Here is a 21839-nt window from a genome sequence, read left to right as displayed (position 1 = left end):
CTTGTCAGCAATCGGCGTACGAGGTTACATCCAGAAAATGTGGAGAAGATGATGTTCATTAAAATGAATTATAATCAATTCCTCCGTGGAGACATTGACCAGCAGCAATTGCCTCCACAAAGTACACAGGGAGCTGAGATGGTGGATTCCAGTGGGGACGAATTGATAATCTGTGAGGAGGGGGATGTACACGGTGATATATCGGAGGATGATGATGAGGTGGACATCTTGCCTCTGTAGAGCCAGTTTGTGCAAGGAGAGATTAATTGCTTCTTTTTTGGTGGGGGTCCAAACCAACCCGTCATTTCAGTCACAGTCATGTGGCAGACCCTGTCACTGAAATGATGGGTTGGTTAAAGTGTGCATGTCCTGTTTATACAACATAAGGGTGGGTGGGAGGGCCCAAGGACAATTCCATCTTGCACCTCTTTTTTCTTTAATTTTTCTTTGCGTCATGTGCTGTTTGTGGAATGTTTTTTGGAATGGCCATCCTGCGTGACACTGCAGTGCCACTCCTAGATGGGCCCGGTGTTTGTGTCGGCCACTAGGGTCGCTTATCTTACTCACACAGCTACCTCATTGCGCCTCTTTTTTTCTTTGCGTCATGTGCTGTTTGGGGAGGGTTTTTTGGAAGGGACAACCTGCGTGACACTGCAGTGCCACTCCTAGATGGGCCCGGTGTTTGTGTCGGCCACTAGGGTCGCTTATCTTACTCACACAGCTACCTCATTGCGCCTCTTTTTTTCTTTGCGTCATGTGCTGTTTGGGGAGTGTTTTTTGGAAGGGCCATCCTGCGTGACACTGCAGTGCCACTCCTAGATGGGCCCGGTGTTTGTGTCGGCCACTAGGGTCGCTTAGCTTAGTCATCCAGCGACCTAGGTGCAAATTTTAGGACTAAAAATAATATTGTGAGGTGTGAGGTATTCAGAATAGACTGAAAATGAGTGTAAATTATGGTTTTGGAGGTTAATAATACTTTGGGATCAAAATGACCCCCAAATTCTATGATTTAAGCTGTTTTTTTGTGTTTTTTAAAAAAAACACCCGAATCCAAAACACACCCGAATCCGACAAAAAAAATTCGGTGAGGTTTTGCCAAAACGCGGTCGAACCCAAAACACGGCCGCGGAACCGAACCCAAAACCAAAACACAAAACCCGAAAAATTTCCGGCGCTCATCTCTACTAAAATGTCTAGTTACGGCACTGTTGCTAGGTATCCACTTCCCTGAGCAGGTCCCCCTCACCAGATCCTCTCCAGGGGTGAGGGGGTAGACTTGGATGGGATGGGGGGGGGGGGGGCGGGGGGGCCCAAGCCATTTTGTCGCACATGGGCCCACCGCTCGCTAGTTCCGCCACTGCCTCCAGTATAATAGAAGTATATAGTGATACCCCCAATTTAATAACAATATATAGTAATGTCTCCATTATAACAGGAAAATGTACTGTAGTAGTGCCCCTGGTATAACAGAGATATATAGTATTGCCCTCATAATAATAGAAATATATAGTAGTGTCCATATGATATTAGTAATTAATTACCCCACACAGTGAAGCCAGAGACAGGCACAGCAGCCCAGCCTGTGAACAACAAAAGCCACTAAGTGCCAATGTGTCACACGAGCCGAGTTAATGGAAACAGCTGCACTGCTGCTCCCTGCAAAGGACGCTGTGGGATAATGCAATCAGCCTCCTCTCTTCACGCCAGACACAGCCGACCGAGGAGGAAGCGTGACCTGGCGTCCCAGTAACCCTGACAAAGTGGGAGGCGCCATCATGCTGCCATGCACCATGGTCTAGTTGCTTTGTGGTGCATTATAATTGTGGTAATGGTGGTCACGGTGCAAAGTGTGCGGCAGGTGGTACTGCGTACCCGCTGCAAAATTCTTAAGGGTACTCCGTACCTGAGCGTACCCACATACTTGCACCACTGGGCAGTTGGGAGCCGGCACTGTGACTGTGGTGGCAGGCGGGGAGAGAGACAGCCCCAGCACTGTGGTTGCAAGGGGTGGGGAGAGAGAAACTGCTGACACTGTGATAGGGGTGGGAGAGGGGGGTGTAGACAGCCTGCACTGTGATCTGGGTGGGAAGAGGGGAGAAATAGCCAGCTCTTCGATGGGGGGTGGGGGAGCGGAGGAGAGAGAGAGAGACAGCCAGCACTGTGATCCGGGTGGGAAGAGGGGAGAAATAGCCAGCTCTTCGATGGGGGGTGGGGGAGCGGAGGAGAGAGAGAGAGACAGCCAGCACTGTGATCCGGGTGGGGGGAGAAACAGACGCCACTGTCATTGGGTACTGCCACTGTAATTAGGGACCAGAGTCAGATTTACACACAATATATGAGCTAAAGGGTACATCTGGGTATTACAAGTGCAGCAGTATACACTGCTGGAATTTGGTGAGTTTTGATCAGAGATGTGTGGAAAAGATAGTCGGGTGAGGACACTGCCTCACCTGCCATAGACTTTTTGCTCCAGAGATTTGACTATAAAAAACATGAGGATAATACAAAGAATATATTTCTGATAAATTATTTGTATTTTTCATATACCTTTTACAGTCAAAACTCTGGTGTATACGTTAGTATGACCGGAAAGGCTCTGCCTCACCTCACCACACGCCACTGGTCTTACTTAGGGCCCCATGAGGTTTAAATCCGTCTCTGGGTCTCAGGGAACATGGTGGTTCCGGTGAGTTTTTTTTTACTGTGCATGCGCAATTCTCAGGGAAAATTGTTGCAGCTCCATATTCCTGGTGATTTCTGCTGCTCTGCAGGGCCGACAGACGTAGGACTCCAAAAGGTAAGTATAATTATGTGGGTGCAGGGTGCACAATGTGTGTCCCCGTGCATGACACATCGAGGGTAATTCAGACCTGATCGCTAGGCAGCGATTTTTGCAGCCCTGCGATCAGATAGTCGCCGCCTACGGGGGCAGTGGGTTTTCACTGTGCAAGTGTGCGAGCGCAAGTGTAGCAGAGCTGCACAAACTGATTTTGTGCAGTATCTGCACAGCCCAGGAATTACTCAGCCGCTGCGATCACATCAGGCTGATCGGGGCCGGAGCTGACGTCAGACACCCTTCCTTCAAACGATTGGTCTCATCTGCGTTTTTCCAGACACTCCCTGAAAACGGTCAGTTGCCACCCACAAACGCCCTCTTCCTGTCAATCTCCTTGCGAACGTCCGTACGAATGGATTCTTGCATCCCTCCCAACATGACCCTCTCCAGGAGGGACAGAATGCTCTGCACCTAGACTTCCCTCTTAATTTATTCTTGCCATCACCTGCGCTGAAAGTCCTTTCTTATCCATTAACCTGTTCAATACAGGTGTCGGCAATCATACATTAAAAGAGAAGTCCAGAAGTGTGTAAAAAGGGGGAATCTGCCTGCCGCAATGTGTAAAAACGGGGAATCTGCCTGCCGCAATGTGTAAAAACGGGGAATCTGCTTGCCCAATGTGTAAAAACGGGGAATCTGCCTGCCGCAATGTGTAAGAACGGGGAATCTGCTTGCCGCAATGTGTAAAAAGGGGGAATCTGCTTGCCGCAATGTGTAAAAAGGGGGAATCTGCTTGACGCAATGTGTAAAAAGGGGGAATCTGCCTGCCGTAATGTGTAACAAGGGGGATGCTGTCTGCCGTAATGTGTAACAAGGGCACGCTGTCTGCCGTGATGTGTAACAAGGGCACGCTGTCTGCCGTGATGTGTAACAAGGGCACGCTGTCTGCCGTAATGTGTAACAAGGGCACGCTGTCTGCCGTAATGTGTAACAAGGGCACGCTGTCTGCCGTAATGTGTAACAAGGGGACGCTGTCTGCCGTAATGTGTAACAAGGGCACGCTGTCTGCCGTAATGTGTAACAAGGGCATGCTGTCTGCCGTAATGTGTAACAAGGGGACGCTGTCTGCCATTATGTGTAAAAAGGGGACGCTGTCTGCCGTTATGTGTAAAAAGTGTACGCTGTCTGCCGCTATGTTTAACAAGGGCGCGCTGTCTGCCGTTATGTGAAAAAAGTGTACGCTGTCTGCCGCTATGTGTAACAAGGGCACGCTGTCTGCCGTTATGTGTAAAAAGGGTACGCTGTCTGCCGCTATGTTTAACAAGGGCACGCTGTCTGCCGTTATTTGTAAAAAGTGTACGCTGTCTGCCTCTATGTGTAACAAGGGCACGCTGTCTGCCGTTATCTGTAAAAAGTGCACGCTGTCTGCCGTTATGTGTAAAAAGGGCACGCTGTCTGCTGCTATGTGTAAAAAGGGCACGCTGTCTGCCGTTATGTGTAAAAAAGGGGGACGCTGTCTGCCGTAATGTGTAAAAAGGGGACGCTGTCTGCTGTAATGTGTAAAAAGAGGAATCTGTCTGCCGTAAGGTGTAAAAGGGTCTCTACCTGGTGTAGTGGTGCTACTGTGCGGCATAATTTGAATAATGGAGACTACTGTGCACCGTTTTATGAATTGCTATTATTTTGTGGCCACACCCCTTCCCCACGAAGCCACGCCACTATGTATTTTTGCGCGCGCCTACGGCGCGCACTGCCCCTGTTTTGCATGCAGGGGTGGGGCTCCGATGACGTTTCTTGCACACAGTTCTAAAATGTAGAGATGAGCGGGTTCGGTTTCTCTGAATCCGAACCCGCCCGAACTTCATGTTTTTTTTCACGGGTCCGAGCGACTCGGATCTTCCCGCCTTGCTCGGTTAACCCGAGCGCGCCCGAACGTCATCATCCCGCTGTCGGATTCTCGCGAGGCTCGGATTCTATCGCGAGACTCGGATTCTATATAAGGAGCCGCGCGTCGCCGCCATTTTCACACGTGCATTGAGAGTCATAGGGAGAGGACGTGGCTGGCGTCCTCTCCGTTTAGAGAAGAGAGAGATACAGTAGAGACGAGAGAGACACAGTAGTAGTAATTTTGGGGAGCATTATTAGGAGGAGTACTACTATACTACTATACTACTTGCTGAAGTGATATAGATTAGATAGTGTGACTGTAAAGGGGGGTACTCACGGGAGAGATGTGTGCTGAGCGATCTTAACACAGACCGCTCAGCACACATCTCTCACCCCGCTCAGCACAGCGCGATGTGCTGAGCGAGGGGGAAAGCCGACGGGTACTGCAGCCGGACAGGTAGATAATATATTTATTAGGTAAAGATGTCAGTGTTGAAGTACACCAGGATGAGGAGGATATGGGTGTTGCTGGCGCTGGGGAGGAAATTGACCAGGAGGATTCTGATGGTGAGGTGGTTTGTTTAAGTCAGGCACCCGGGGAGACACCTGTTGTCCGTGGGAGGAATATGGCCACTGACATGCCTGGTGAAAATACCAAAAAAATCAGCTCTTCGGTGTGGAAGTATTTCAACAGAAATGCGGACAACAGGTGTCAAGCCGTGTGTTGCCTTTGTCAAGCTGTAATAAGTAGGGGTAAGGACGTTAACCACCTCGGAACATCCTCCCTTATACGTCACCTGCAGCGCATTCATAATAAGTCAGTGACAAGTTCAAAAACTTTGGGTGACAGCGGATGCAGTCCACTGACCAGTAAATCCCTTCCTCTTGTAACCAAGCTCACGCAAACCACCCCACCAACTCCCTCAGTGTCAATTTCCTCCTTCCCCAGGAATGCCAATAGTCCTGCAGGCCATGTCACTGGCAATTCTGACGATTCCTCTCCTGCCTGGGATTCCTCCGATGCATCCTTGCGTGTAACGCCTACTGCTGCTGGCGCTGCTGTTGTTGCTGCTGGGAGTCGATGGTCATCCCAGAGGGGAAGTCGTAAGACCACTTTTACTACTTCCACCAAGCAATTGACTGTCCAACAGTCCTTTGCGAGGAAGATGAAATATCACAGCAGTCCTCCTACTGCAAAGCGGATAACTGAGGCCTTGGCATCCTGGGTGGTGAGAAACGTGGTTCCGGTATCCATCATTACTGCAGAGCCAACTAGAGACTTGTTGGAGGTACTGTGTCCCCGGTACCAAATACCATCTAGGTTCCATTTCTCTAGGCAGGCGATACCGAAAATGTACACAGACCTCAGAAAAAGAGTCACCAGTGTCCTAAAAAATGCAGCTGTACCCAATGTCCACTTAACCACGGACATGTGGACAAGTGGAGCAGGGCAGGGTCAGGACTATATGACTGTGACAGCCCACTGGGTAGATGTATGGACTCCCGCCGCAAGAACAGCAGCGGCGGCACCAGTAGCAGCATCTCGCAAACGCCAACTCTTTCCTAGGCAGGCTACGCTTTGTATCACCGGTTTCCAGAATACGCACACAGCTGAAAACCTCTTACGGCAACTGAGGAAGATCATCGCGGAATGGCTTACCCCAATTGGACTCTCCTGTGGATTTGTGGCATCGGACAACGCCAGCAATATTGTGTGTGCATTAAATATGGGCAAATTCCAGCACGTCCCATGTTTTGCACATACCTTGAATTTGGTGGTGTAGAATTATTTAAAAAACGACAGGGGCGTGCAAGAGATGCTGTCGGTGGCCAGAAGAATTGCGGGACACTTTCGGCGTACAGGCACCACGTACAGAAGACTGGAGCACCACCAAAAACTACTGAACCTGCCCTGCCATCATCTGAAGCAAGAAGTGGTAACGAGGTGGAATTCAACCCTCTATATGCTTCAGAGGTTGGAGGAGCAGCAAAAGGCCATTCAAGCCTATACAATTGAGCACGATATAGGAGGTGGAATGCACCTGTCTCAAGCGCAGTGGAGAATGATTTCAACGTTGTGCAAGGTTCTGATGCCCTTTGAACTTGCCACACGTGAAGTCAGTTCAGACACTGCCAGCCTGAGTCAGGTCATTCCCCTCATCAGGCTTTTGCAGAAGAAGCTGGAGACATTGAAGGAGGAGCTAACACGGAGCGATTCCGCTAGGCATGTGGGACTTGTGGATGGAGCCCTTAATTCGCTTAACAAGGATTCACGGGTGGTCAATCTGTTGAAATCAGAGCACTACATTTTGGCCACCGTGCTCGATCCTAGATTTAAAGCCTACCTTGGATCTCTCTTTCCGGCAGACACAAGTCTGCTGGGGTTGAAAGACCTGCTGGTGAGAAAATTGTCAAGTCAAGCGGAACGCGACCTGTCAACATCTCCTCCTTCACATTCTCCCGCAACTGGGGGTGCGAGGAAAAGGCTCAGAATTCCGAGCCCACCCGCTGGCGGTGATGCAGGGCAGTCTGGAGCGACTGCTGATGCTGACATCTGGTCCGGACTGAAGGACCTGACAACGATTACGGACATGTCGTCTACTGTCACTGCATATGATTCTCTCAACATTGAAAGAATGGTGGAGGATTATATGAGTGACCGCATCCAAGTAGGCACGTCACACAGTCCGTACTTATACTGGCAGGAAAAAGAGGCAATTTGGAGGCCCTTGCACAAACTGGCTTTATTCTACCTAAGTTGTCCTCCCACAAGTGTGTACTCCGAAAGAGTGTTTAGTGCCGCCGCTCACCTTGTCAGCAATCGGCGTACGAGGTTACATCCAGAAAATGTGGAGAAGATGATGTTCATTAAAATGAATTATAATCAATTCCTCCGTGGAGACATTGACCAGCAGCAATTGCCTCCACAAAGTACACAGGGAGCTGAGATGGTGGATTCCAGTGGGGACGAATTGATAATCTGTGAGGAGGGGGATGTACACGGTGATATATCGGAGGATGATGATGAGGTGGACATCTTGCCTCTGTAGAGCCAGTTTGTGCAAGGAGAGATTAATTGCTTCTTTTTTGGTGGGGGTCCAAACCAACCCGTCATTTCAGTCACAGTCGTGTGGCAGACCCTGTCACTGAAATGATGGGTTGGTTAAAGTGTGCATGTCCTGTTTATACAACATAAGGGTGGGTGGGAGGGCCCAAGGACAATTCCATCTTGCACCTCTTTTTTCTTTAATTTTTCTTTGCGTCATGTGCTGTTTGTGGAATGTTTTTTGGAAGGGCCATCCTGCGTGACACTGCAGTGCCACTCCTAGATGGGCCCGGTGTTTGTGTCGGCCACTAGGGTCGCTTATCTTACTCACACAGCTACCTCATTGCGCCTCTTTTTTTCTTTGCGTCATGTGCTGTTTGGGGAGGGTTTTTTGGAAGGGACAACCTGCGTGACACTGCAGTGCCACTCCTAGATGGGCCCGGTGTTTGTGTCGGCCACTAGGGTCGCTTATCTTACTCACACAGCTACCTCATTGCGCCTCTTTTTTTCTTTGCGTCATGTGCTGTTTGGGGAGTGTTTTTTGGAAGGGCCATCCTGCGTGACACTGCAGTGCCACTCCTAGATGGGCCCGGTGTTTGTGTCGGCCACTAGGGTCGCTTAGCTTAGTCATCCAGCGACCTAGGTGCAAATTTTAGGACTAAAAATAATATTGTGAGGTGTGAGGTATTCAGAATAGACTGAAAATGAGTGTAAATTATGGTTTTGGAGGTTAATAATACTTTGGGATCAAAATGACCCCCAAATTCTATGATTTAAGCTGTTTTTTTGTGTTTTTTAAAAAAAACACCCGAATCCAAAACACACCCGAATCCGACAAAAAAAATTCGGTGAGGTTTTGCCAAAACGCGGTCGAACCCAAAACACGGCCGCGGAACCGAACCCAAAACCAAAACACAAAACCCGAAAAATTTCCGGCGCTCATCTCTACTAAAATGTCTAGTTACGGCACTGTTGCTAGGTATCCACTTCCCTGAGCAGGTCCCCCTCACCAGATCCTCTCCAGGGGTGAGGGGGTAGACTTGGATGGGATGGGGGGGGGGGGGCGGGGGGGCCCAAGCCATTTTGTCGCACATGGGCCCACCGCTCGCTAGTTCCGCCACTGCCTCCAGTATAATAGAAGTATATAGTGATACCCCCAATTTAATAACAATATATAGTAATGTCTCCATTATAACAGGAAAATGTACTGTAGTAGTGCCCCTGGTATAACAGAGATATATAGTATTGCCCTCATAATAATAGAAATATATAGTAGTGTCCATATGATATTAGTAATTAATTACCCCACACAGTGAAGCCAGAGACAGGCACAGCAGCCCAGCCTGTGAACAACAAAAGCCACTAAGTGCCAATGTGTCACACGAGCCGAGTTAATGGAAACAGCTGCACTGCTGCTCCCTGCAAAGGACGCTGTGGGATAATGCAATCAGCCTCCTCTCTTCACGCCAGACACAGCCGACCGAGGAGGAAGCGTGACCTGGCGTCCCAGTAACCCTGACAAAGTGGGAGGCGCCATCATGCTGCCATGCACCATGGTCTAGTTGCTTTGTGGTGCATTATAATTGTGGTAATGGTGGTCACGGTGCAAAGTGTGCGGCAGGTGGTACTGCGTACCCGCTGCAAAATTCTTAAGGGTACTCCGTACCTGAGCGTACCCACATACTTGCACCACTGGGCAGTTGGGAGCCGGCACTGTGACTGTGGTGGCAGGCGGGGAGAGAGACAGCCCCAGCACTGTGGTTGCAAGGGGTGGGGAGAGAGAAACTGCTGACACTGTGATAGGGGTGGGAGAGGGGGGTGTAGACAGCCTGCACTGTGATCTGGGTGGGAAGAGGGGAGAAATAGCCAGCTCTTCGATGGGGGGTGGGGGAGCGGAGGAGAGAGAGAGAGACAGCCAGCACTGTGATCCGGGTGGGAAGAGGGGAGAAATAGCCAGCTCTTCGATGGGGGGTGGGGGAGCGGAGGAGAGAGAGAGAGACAGCCAGCACTGTGATCCGGGTGGGGGGAGAAACAGACGCCACTGTCATTGGGTACTGCCACTGTAATTAGGGACCAGAGTCAGATTTACACACAATATATGAGCTAAAGGGTACATCTGGGTATTACAAGTGCAGCAGTATACACTGCTGGAATTTGGTGAGTTTTGATCAGAGATGTGTGGAAAAGATAGTCGGGTGAGGACACTGCCTCACCTGCCATAGACTTTTTGCTCCAGAGATTTGACTATAAAAAACATGAGGATAATACAAAGAATATATTTCGGATAAATTATTTGTATTTTTCATATACCTTTTACAGTCAAAACTCTGGTGTATACGTTAGTATGACCGGAAAGGCTCTGCCTCACCTCACCACACGCCACTGGTCTTACTTAGGGCCCCATGAGGTTTAAATCCGTCTCTGGGTCTCAGGGAACATGGTGGTTCCGGTGAGTTTTTTTTTACTGTGCATGCGCAATTCTCAGGGAAAATTGTTGCAGCTCCATATTCCTGGTGATTTCTGCTGCTCTGCAGGGCCGACAGACGTAGGACTCCAAAAGGTAAGTATAATTATGTGGGTGCAGGGTGCACAATGTGTGTCCCCGTGCATGACACATCGAGGGTAATTCAGACCTGATCGCTAGGCAGCGATTTTTGCAGCCCTGCGATCAGATAGTCGCCGCCTACGGGGGCAGTGGGTTTTCACTGTGCAAGTGTGCGAGCGCAAGTGTAGCAGAGCTGCACAAACTGATTTTGTGCAGTATCTGCACAGCCCAGGAATTACTCAGCCGCTGCGATCACATCAGGCTGATCGGGGCCGGAGCTGACGTCAGACACCCTTCCTTCAAACGATTGGTCTCATCTGCGTTTTTCCAGACACTCCCTGAAAACGGTCAGTTGCCACCCACAAACGCCCTCTTCCTGTCAATCTCCTTGCGAACGTCCGTACGAATGGATTCTTGCATCCCTCCCAACATGACCCTCTCCAGGAGGGACAGAATGCTCTGCACCTAGACTTCCCTCTTAATTTATTCTTGCCATCACCTGCGCTGAAAGTCCTTTCTTATCCATTAGCCTGTTCAATACAGGTGTCGGCAATCATACATTAAAAGAGAAGTCCAGAAGTAGAGCACTGTGTCCCTCCTGGAGAGGGTCATGTTGCGAGATATGTTCTTCATACAAACCCGTCGCTGACCGGCAATCCACTTTGCAGCCGTCCATCACGCCTGCGCATTGCGGTGCACACGCAGGCGCAGTTCAGATCTGTTCGCCCGCTCTGCGAAAAACGCACAGCAGCGATCAGGTCTGAATTACCCCCATCATGCACCCAGCAGGAACTTCTTACTTCTCTATTACCTCGTCTTATTTTATTAAACTGCAACAAAATATTATGGCTCCATGTTAGTAAATCTTGATGTTTATATGAAATCAATAGTATCTCTGGTATAATGTAGTATAAGTGTATAGCTGAGTACCGCTTATTTACTAATTGCACACAGTACGCTGCTGAGGCAGAGGCAGGCTATGAGGATGTAAATGCCCCGCTAATAACGCTGTCTGACTGCAGGACACGAAGTTACACTCCGAGCTCCTCGCTCATTGAAGAATTTGACACTTCGGGGCGGGGCACAGGATGCTAGTCCCAGCCCATCCACGGTCCCTCTACAAGGAAAAGGGATGGGCTTAGTGAAGGGGCGGACCTGTAGGCGTGGCAGTGCGGTTAGAAGTACAGAGAGCTGTGGGGACAGGCGTGCTGAGTGACAGCTACAGGCTTCTTATTATAGCACGGGAGGTGTGTCCCGGCGGCGGGGGGCGCGTCTACCCCGGGTAAGGTGAGCAGAGGGAGGAGGCGTGTCCTCTCAGTGTCCGTGCGGCGGCAGTCGGAAGAGGAGAAGGCGGGTCAGGAGGAGGGGGTCCGAGGCCATGGGAGCTGCCTGAGACAGAGAGTGCCGGAGCGGACAGAGCCGGGGAGGAGGGAGGGGGGTAACACGGCCGGGAAGAACATGGGAGCTCCGCTGAGCGCTGTGCTTCTGCTGTCCTGCTGCCTGCTCCCGGTCCGGGGTGAGTGCCCTCTGCCTGCTGTGTACTTTCTGTGCCATGTGCCTGCTGCTGCTGGGGATTAGGCAGCTGCTGACTGAGAGGAGGGGGCTGCCCGCTGCACAGGGCCATAAAAAGTAAACTATGCACAAGTCCCATCTCACCGTCTCCGCTGTGCGCCGCTAGAAACACGCGTGGGGGTGATTAGAGTGCAAGCTCTCTGCTGTAGTGATTGCTCCAGACTCCTCTGCCAGCCTGTGCATCAGCTAGGGTTGTGCAGTCCTAGTGTGAGGAGTTACTGTCCTGGTAAAGGAGGGCTGCTGCCACTACTTGGCCATATACACACAATCAGTGCAGTCCTGTCATTACACAACTTCTTTCCCTGATGGAACGGTGCACAGTGGGAAGAAGTGCGGCTGCGTGCTGTATAGTAATAACAATGAGGTCCAGAATTATTTGTTGCAGGGCTTCTTGCATGGACCTGATTATTATTGTATAGCCAAATGTCTTGGCTAATCTGTGCTACTCTCTTGTATTGTCTGATTCTATTTGAACTGTCTATTGCACATAGTAAGCAAAGCACAAACTTTGGGGAATGTGACAGACTAGTGCTGATTACTCGGCTGTCACTGGGTCTGACCTGTTGGACCTGAATGCAGCTTTTTTGGTTTTGAGATTATTGATACAAACACTTGTGTGTCCCCTTGTAAACAGGCTAATATAAATCATAATAGTAATCTATCGCCACCATATTACAGCACTATACAAAGAATATTTAATTGCCCATAGCAGTCCTTGTCCTTTTAGCTGTCCGTGTAAATTCTCTACCGTTTGCACACATACAGTACTGTATGGTCCGTTCTTAGGTGAACATACAGACACCACACTTGTAGGACCCTTTTGTGCTAAAAAAAAATCAAAAAAAAAAAATCCCCCAAACCATATTTATTAGTAATCACGTGTGATGATGTGATTTACAGAAAGAGAACTGCATATAAAAATGTCTACTGGATATAGTATTAAAATTTAAGAGAGGGGAATATGTTTGGTATTGTCTGGCTAGGAAATGTTAATAGAATTTTATTGATTATAATATGCAAATTAAGTATACATATGGCACTGTAGAGCCATATAAATAAAATATAAGTGCAATATAGTATACCAATTTTATTTATAGAATTATATTACTTTATAAGAAATTAATGTCTTATTAGCTATTTTATAATTATCTTGCGATACCATTTTAATTGGGTTTTTGTCCACTAACATGGAGAAGTGACGTGTTCCTACATCTTTCTTTGTAACAGAAGTATTGGTGCATTTGCACCAGTTTAAGTAGATAAATAAAATTTTGATGTGATGTTGCGTTGGATTAATCCTAATTATGGACTCATTCAAACCTAAATCCTGGGAAACCGCTTTAGTGATTCCTTTTATGCAAGTTTCATTTTTACCAATTTGGTATGTACTGGTGGCGCCTGGTGATGAATATGAAATAGCTCTGTCAGTGTTTTAAACACCATTAATAATATTCTATATCGCAGTGCCAGAAATTGTTCAAATGACTCTGACTTGATCTTTTCTTTTTTCCAAATGTACTTTTTATGTGTTTATTACCATGTGGAAAGTGGACTGGAGTGCATAGTCTTTGTTTATGTATTGTGTTTAGTCTTTTAGTCCTTTCGGTAGCCTCAGAATGTGCTTGTTCTTGTATTAGTTTGTAAAAGCTTTACTTATTAGATATTGTGTGTTGAGACAGAGTATTCACTGTGTATCCAATGGGGTTCTCTGATTGCTTTGTAACATTTTGGTTTGAACATTATTCCTTCTGTGTTGATAGATTTACTAGTGACTTACTACTGTGGTCTTCTTCTTCTTTCTTTAATTGGCTACACCTCCGCTTAAGCTACAAGTGTGGTGTTGCTAGCCAAGCACTATCAAGGTGGAAGGATTTCAACAACCAACACAATGGCGCGGTATTTGTAGCACAATGTAGAGATGCTGTGGATTTCTGTTCCAGTGGGACTTGTGGTACTTGCAAATATTAGGGATTGAAATATAGTTGCATAAATAAAATTAATAGCATGCACCATAGTATATTATTTTACTTTTGTTTTGGCCATGAAGAAATAAGTTAGATGAGAACCTCTAAGATGACATCTACCATCTGGTACAAAATATTTTGTCATGAATTTCTTGTTTAATGTACTATAGCAGTAATATGTGGTGGATTAAGCAATGAGACATCAACACATTTATACCCCTTTCACATCGCACAAATAATCCGGTATCGACACGGCATATTGCCGTGTCGACACGGGTCAGTGTGCGATGTGAAAGCACTTTCGGCGAAATAGCGGGTCGCCTGACCCGGTAATTCAACCCGGTATAAAAGAACGATTATACCCGGGTTGAATACCGGGTCAGGTGCAGTGTGAATGGGAGCCGCGTCGATGCGACATGGTTACCATTCACAGCATAGGGAGAGGTGGCGCAGGAGATGAGCTCATCGCCCCCCCCCGCTGCTATGGCAACCGACCCGGTATATTGCCGGGTCGGAAAGCCAGCAGAGGGGAGCAAATGCCGGATCCCACCCGGTAAGGACACGTTTCTTTTACCGGGTGGGATCCGGCATTTGCGATCTGAATGCGGTATAATTCAACACTGGTAGCAGAACCAGTGGGTGGTCTTCAGTATGCCGACTGTCGGGATCCCGGCGCACAGTATACCGGCGCCAAATGGGGTATGAACTTTGACAGTGGACCATTAGATACTTTCTGGTAGGAATCCTTTTGAAGTATCGAGAATACCTCTGTATTTGTTTCTGCCAACCCAAAGCATTTAATTTACAAGGTTTTATCATAAGCAATATCCTACATTGCATTTAAGATGTAAATGCTATAGGGCACTTGCTCATTAAAAAAAAAAAAAAAAAAAAAAAAAAAAAAAAAAAAAATATATATATATATATATATATATATATATATATATATTAGTACAGTTTGCTTCATTTATTGATTAAGGGGGCAAAAGCAATTTAATACATAAATTAAGACTGCAATAATTGACTGGGTATGGACTTATGGGCACCATTATACTTACATGAAATAAGTAGTGCCATGGTCATCATTTTATTGCTTCTATAAATAAAATGTTACATAATATTGACCCCTTGAAATTTGACAAGCATATTGCTCTTTTAATATAACCACTTATTGACTACCCCCTCCCCAATATGTACATAAAATAGTTTGCCCCATAAAATAAATATTGTTTTTACCTTGTAATTAATAAATATTGATTGTCTTCAAAATTGAAAGTTATATTGTGCCTCCTCTATATTCTTTTTGGCAGGATGGGTTTTGCCACTTGTAAATGCCACGTGTTTTTTGCAGTGCCGGAATTGCTCTCCAAAGTGACGAATAATTAAACTGTAGGTAAAAACCATTGTAGTTAATTACCCTCTACGTGCTTTGGTTAAGACATAGCTAAATCATACATTCCGGTATTTTACCAGTTTTTCTCAAACACAAACTGTATCTGTCACCTGTACCGCTGCAGTATGTATACTAGCCCTAGTGCTGCTACAGTGTATAACATTCTTCTTTTTCTATGAAAGTTTGTTATTAAACATGCTTGGTGACCTCTTTGTCATCTACATATAGTATACAGACATGGTAATCCTGATAGATGGCATAAGGAATATTGCTTTTGAGAAAAGTGTGTGTAAAGTAGGGTGAACAAGGAACCTGGTAGGTATAGATGCATTTATTTTACATTAACAAATGTAAATAGCAATAATTCTGTTTTATGTTTCACCATGAATTTTCAAACCATATGGTCAGCAGTTGCATATAAGCATGGTGTGTGAAAAACAGAATTTGGATCTTTTTTTTTTTTTAAATGTCTTTTTGTTTCATTAATTTTTATTCTAGTTCTGCGTTGACCTGTGGTGTCTTTCCTAGGGCTGATGCTATGCTTAATTTGGAAATGTGTGTGAATCATTAGTGTTATACTTTTAATTTAAAGTATTTGTGTGAAGATGCATGACTGGTTTTGTAACCACTATTTTAATAACTTCAAATCTGTGAATTTTACAGCACTAGAATTTGCGACTGTCCTATAACGCCAGGCATATGTTTATGTTTTTGTACTGGCATATGTGTACTGTCTAATATAATTCTGGAGAAATCTCTGCTAGGGTATTTGGGTTTTTTGTCCCCACATATTTTGGAATATTGACTATTAATGATTACAGCAAAATGTTCGCAATTTTTTTTTAAATGTGACAAAATGTTTCTGTGCTCTTTAAATACTCTTACATTTGTTTATATTTTGCTTGCTATGCTAGCTATCTGCCCTTCTGGATTGTTGACAGTTGCAAATGATGTTTTGTTAATATTTCTGTTTAGTCTATTACGGTTCTATTAATTGGTAATACTAATTGGATTACGTTGTAGATGTATTATGCCTATAAACAGTAAGCTCCAAATTCTGCAAACCATCCTATATGCAACTGCTAACCATACTGAAAATATAATCTATAGTCGAACATAAAACAGAATTTTTCCTATTGGATAATGTCAAAATGGGGATGCGGTTAATATGCCGGCTGTCTAATGTCGGCAATTCATACTGAACCTCAAAATGCACCTACAGTACATACAATGTTCCTCTGCCACTTTAATGTATACACCTTTTGTCTTTTCTCAAAAGCAATATTCCTTATAACCTCTATCTATAGATAAATTACCATATCTGTATAGCTTATTTAGGTGTCTATAGGAATCCATGGAGTTGAGTTTATACTATACATAAATAACTTTGTATAAAAAGGTCAAAAGTTTCCAAAAAAAGGAAAATGTTGTGTAATGAATATTTTAGTGTTGCCCAGAGTAGCAACATTACAATTCATATTTTATTAAGCTTCATGCTGAAAGCTTATAAACAGGCACTTTTCTTGATATATAATCTTTTCATGAAAGTTAAATACATGTTGGTGGCTGTTCTGAGAAGACCTCTTTATGTGTTTGGGGATAAATAAGGGCTTAAAGAAAATCCTGTGAAAAATGTGTTTATGCCACTAATTAAAGTGTTTAAAGTTTCCATGCTAAATATTGTGACTACAGCTGACAGGAACACTTTTATAAATATCCTGATAATTGGCCTCAGCTGCTATTAGAATAATACATATTTTTACCAATCCACATTTTGTGAATGATCCGATTTGGGCTGGTGTTGGTGGCTCTGATCGGGCGCGGCACCATCTAACATGTTACAAATGACCATGTGATTGATTTGCATACAGCTTCTGGACAGTTGACCTCTTACAGCAGACAACAGGAATTTGGTACTAGTAACTTTGTTATGAATATCCCAGTTAGTGAATAGGCAAATGGGTATCTAAGCATTTGTTACTTGCTTTGTGCTAGTAATGGAGAGGAGACGGGTCTCGGACTCACAGATGTGTGTACATTTAATTCTTAACGGCTGTTCATATAGGGCACACATATATATATGTTTTTGCAGAGAATATTTACTCAGTCCCTGCCCACACATTTATACACTAGGATTTTTTTGTCATCAGAATTTTATTAACCTACCAGTACACATGACTGCATCCGAACAATTTGGGGGAGATGTATCAAATCTTTAGGAGATAAAAAGTACCAACTAATCAGCCACTAAAGGTGTGTACATAGTCAAAAGTGCAAGGAAACTTGGTGCAAATCGCAAGGTGTTAGCCACCTTGCGATACCGATGTGATCCCGATGCGGGTTCGGTATCGCAAGGCTAGGTAGACTGTGCAGGCAAGTCAATCTTGACTATCTAGTACAAAATATAGTCCAACTCGGCCAAAGCCAAAATCGTACACACAGGGGTATGTATATTCAATAACTGTCTGAAGCTGCCGTCTTGTCAGAAAGACGGCAGCTTCTGACTTGTCAGAATGCACGTTGATCGGCGGCTTCAGCCGCCGATCAGCGTGCATTGTCGGAAGCGGTGCCAAACCCGTCAGGTTTTAGCCCCGTTTCCGACAATCTCAATCCGACTTTAAAAAAAAGTCGGATTGAGACAAGTGAGCTTGAGAGCAGGAGACGGGGGAGCAGCGGGGAGAGCAGGGACCCAGCGGCAGCGTCTACCCGGCTCCAGCAAGCGAGGTCCCGCTTACTGGAGCTGGGTGGACGCTGCCGTGAGCCTCCTGTTATGCTGCTGCAGCCCCCCTCCCCCGCGCCTCCTCCCGGCGGGCAGCCATCACCCCCTCCCCCCTCAGATGGTTCTTTTCGCCTCCTGGCTGGCTGTCTTTCCATCCTCCAGCCAGGCTGCCATCACCCCCCCTCCCCGGAGCAGATGCCTGTAACTCCTCCCGGCGGGCTGCCTTTACCCCCCTCACGGCGGGCTATCATCACCCCCTCCAGGCGCCGCAGACCGCTCCCTACCCCAGGCGCCGCAGACAGCAGCAGCAGCAGGCCATGACGACGGGAGCGGCCAAATCCGACAGTCTGATTTGGCCGCTCTTTTGAATAGGGGTTGTTGGGTCCATTCCGACAACTGCATGTCGGAATGGACCCGACTCTTATTGAATATACCCCATAGTCCATATTGCATAGTCAAAATCGAAGATAGCCAAAATCTCACAATGTGTATGCACCTTAATTATTTTTCAAACACTGTCTGTAAAATGGCAGGTGCTGATTGTTACTTTCTCTCTCCAAGCTTTTATACATCTCCCCCTTTATGAGTTCTGACTGTTGCTAAATATCACTGTATGTCATTGACCTGGGTTTAAATAGATGTTAATATGTAAGCAACAAATGAGTCTTGTGTATTTCTGTATGATGTAATATGGGTGATATATTGTCAGTTATCTAATGTTTTTGCTCTAATTGAATCGTGGGCCCTCATCAGTCAAACTCTTCATGTTAGCAATTTGGAACTCTATTTATAAAGGCGTCCCCTGATAAAAATCTTAATTGTATGTAAAAAAAAAAAAAAAAGACAAAAAAACACCTATCATATGTTTGTATAAAGTTTATAGGAGATTATTGTAACTGAACTTATGGAAAGTTTCCATTTTTTTTTGTATAGCAGACTTTGTAAACACTTGTCAAATGTAAGGTTGAGCACACACTAAGCGTGGTCTTAACACTGCACTGTAGTATCATTTCTGTCAGTGTATGTAATCATTGACATCAGTCACTAGCTTTGGCAGTATTTTATTGTAACTGATAAACCTTGTTAACCCGGGACTGATACGATATGTTTCAAATCATGAGCGTGATTTAATTGCATGTGAGAATGTAAACATTTTGTAATAATAGTATTGAATACAATAACTATTCATGGCACTTAATGCAACCATTACATTTCCTGTAATGATGTGCATATTTATTATAATATTTAAAGAGCTATACTTATTATGTAAAGTTGTGTTATAGGATGGTTTGATTTAAAAATGCGTTTTTGGAAATAAAATGGTACCTACAGCAATTTTTTTATTTATTTATTTCTTCCATTGTGCAGTAATCGCAATGAAAATTGAAGTGTGGAATTAAGGGTGCTGTACCTGGTGAAAGATATTCGGCAACAATTTAAAAAAAACAAAACAAGTTTGAAATGCTTAATGAAACTCCCATTCGTTGATGTCCTGATAGACCAATGCCAGATCTAGTCAATATTTCATGCAGTTTTTATTCTTGACCATTGGTTCTATTAAAACCTTGCATTAGGTCACATGATTTTCTATTCGTAACTCTTGCTTTTGTGTCTTGCTGTGGTTGGTGTTTAAAACAAAATCCCACTTTCCTCTTGGGTGTTAAAGTGTAATAATATGTTGATAATGTAATCATTAAATTAACACTTATTTATTTTTTACATCTGCTGTCTATTTTTCTTGTAAATTGATCACTGATGGTTATATTTATATGGTTGTTTGCAACTTTTTTTTTTTTCCTTTTGAAAAAAATAGTTACTACTACCCAATATTATCTTGACTGCTTTCCTTTATCCACTATTAAAGCATGTTTTTTATCCTTCTGAGTTTTTCCCATGCATTGCTGTTTACAGGCTCCTAGTAACTAGTGCTTTGTATTATGCAAAGTTGCATGCGGTTTACGGTATCTTGCGTACACAGGTTTTATTACTACCACATTATATAGTATGATTATAGCCAGCTATCCATTGGAATGTTAAATCACATCACACAGATGTTTTTGTCAGTTTGTTTTTAGCAAAGTGTTTACAAAAACAGAAAAAAACCCTGGTCCCCCCCCCCCCCCCCCCCATAAACCTCTCCAAGTTACATGTGCGTTTATCCGGCTGTGCAGTACAGTGTTTGATTAATTCGACTTTTTGTAGCACATGTGCTGTCAATTTTTGCTGCTCAAAGTCCGCAGTTTAGTTTATGAATTGTGCATCACTGTTTGACTGGGTTGTTTCTGAACGATTTGCACATTTTGAGGTTTACAGTCCTAAAAAGAACAAATGTTAGCGATCCCGTAGTATTACAATGCACCAACTGTTTGAAATTCACATGTGTTTAATGTACAGGCCTCTTGGTTAAAACTCTTGGTTAAAAAGAGTGAAGTGGAGGTTGAGCCTTTAGTTGCATAGCTGGCAATGCCCAGGGGAATGTCTGCTGCCCGTCTTTTTTTTTTTTTTTTCTCTTTTTTTTTTTTCTTGAAATTAATTTAAGTTTTACGAATAGCAAACAATAGTTTTCTACATCGACTTTACTCCACTGAAGGAGAGACTGGCCAAAATAAACTTAGGGGGGAAGGGAGCTTTTCTTCTGAAACCCAGCAGAGGGAGTGTGTTTTGAAAGTAGCTGTCTACTTTGAAACTGGAGCAGGCATAATCTCTATAAACAAAGAATAAAAACCTGCTCTTTTTAAAACACTATGTGAAAGTTGAGTACCCGGTGAATGCAGTATTTTGTTTAGCTTTTGGCCCTAATAGTACGATGTAACACAGTTTTTTGGTTGTCATTTTTTATGATGAATTACAAGTCTGTGCTGTTACTAATGCGGTAAAAATAAGTGAAATACTGTAGTTGCCTCATTCTGTATTTGGCGGCAATGGGGGTCATTCAGAGTTGATCGCTAGCTGTTTTTTGCAGCCGTGCGAACGCATAGTCGCCGCCCACAGGGGAGTGTATTTTAGCTGTGCAAGTGTACGTTCGCATGTGCAGCCGAGCTCTGGGCGGCTTTGAGTTTGAATTAATTTCCTCCCTTATGTGATAAAAACACCAACAGCAGTATCACCACTAATACTCATCTGTATTTCTCTATCATAGTGTTTACAATAATAACAGTTGTTTGACTGTATCATGATGCCTACAATTATTGCCTGCAAATATGGTATTTATATGTAATTCAGGTGTACAATCCTTAGAGTGGTGACCGCTGATTACCATTCTAGTTATTCATAGTCTATTCACATTGACTTCCTTTATAGAAACTGTGTTTTGACCAACCCCAGGTTCCATCAATACAGAATCACTGTACTGGTCAGGGGAAATTGGGGGTATGACAAATCAATGTCTACAACCTTTCCAAATACTCTTTGTAATAAAGAGACCAGAACAATTTTATTATATTTTTTCAAATTTTCAATTTGTTTCATAGATCTTTGGGAAGGGTATTTTTGCTTTAACAATGTCAATAAAAGTTATGTCTTAAGCATTTTCTAGATTTCATACATTATCAAACCTTTTTTTCCCTAAGAGTGCGCCCACACAAGAGCCTTCTGTTTTCTCCCCTTGTAAGTCTACGTATTTTCTGGCTCTGGGTGCACCACCAACTAGGACAGCATACCATAGATAACATATATTGTTTTCTCCCTATCAATAGGGGTAACATACTGTCCAACTTTGGTCTTTTTCTTTCTAATTTATAAATTATCATATTTGAATAAATCCTGTGCCAGATCGGCTTTGAGCTGAAAGCAGCTCAACACACCAAAAGTGAGCTGCTTTCAGCTAAAAATCGCCCAGTGTGTATGGGCCTTTATTCAATCTTGGTAGAGTGATGAATGCTAATAAAGTAGCAAACATAAGCATTTTGACTGATTTGTAATGTAAAATCGCAAATAA

At 44.6% G+C, this 21839-nt stretch overlaps 1 protein-coding gene across 1 annotated transcript in view; it reads left to right on the top strand.

Moving 5' to 3' along the window:
* Positions 1–11567: 11567 nt before the first annotated feature.
* The window catches only part of LRP5 (LDL receptor related protein 5), a 317788-nt gene continuing 307516 nt past the window's right edge, over positions 11568–21839 (top strand). Inside the window, exon 1 of the mRNA XM_063945049.1 lies at positions 11568–11770. Within this exon, the coding sequence (XP_063801119.1) occupies positions 11713–11770 (58 nt within the window). The 5' untranslated portion in view covers positions 11568–11712. The remainder of the gene's footprint in view (positions 11771–21839) is intronic.

Source organism: Pseudophryne corroboree, chromosome 11 (genome assembly GCF_028390025.1).
Source record: "Pseudophryne corroboree isolate aPseCor3 chromosome 11, aPseCor3.hap2, whole genome shotgun sequence".
Lineage (NCBI taxonomy): Eukaryota > Metazoa > Chordata > Amphibia > Anura > Myobatrachidae > Pseudophryne > Pseudophryne corroboree.
This window is presented reverse-complemented; position numbering and strand designations above follow the sequence as displayed.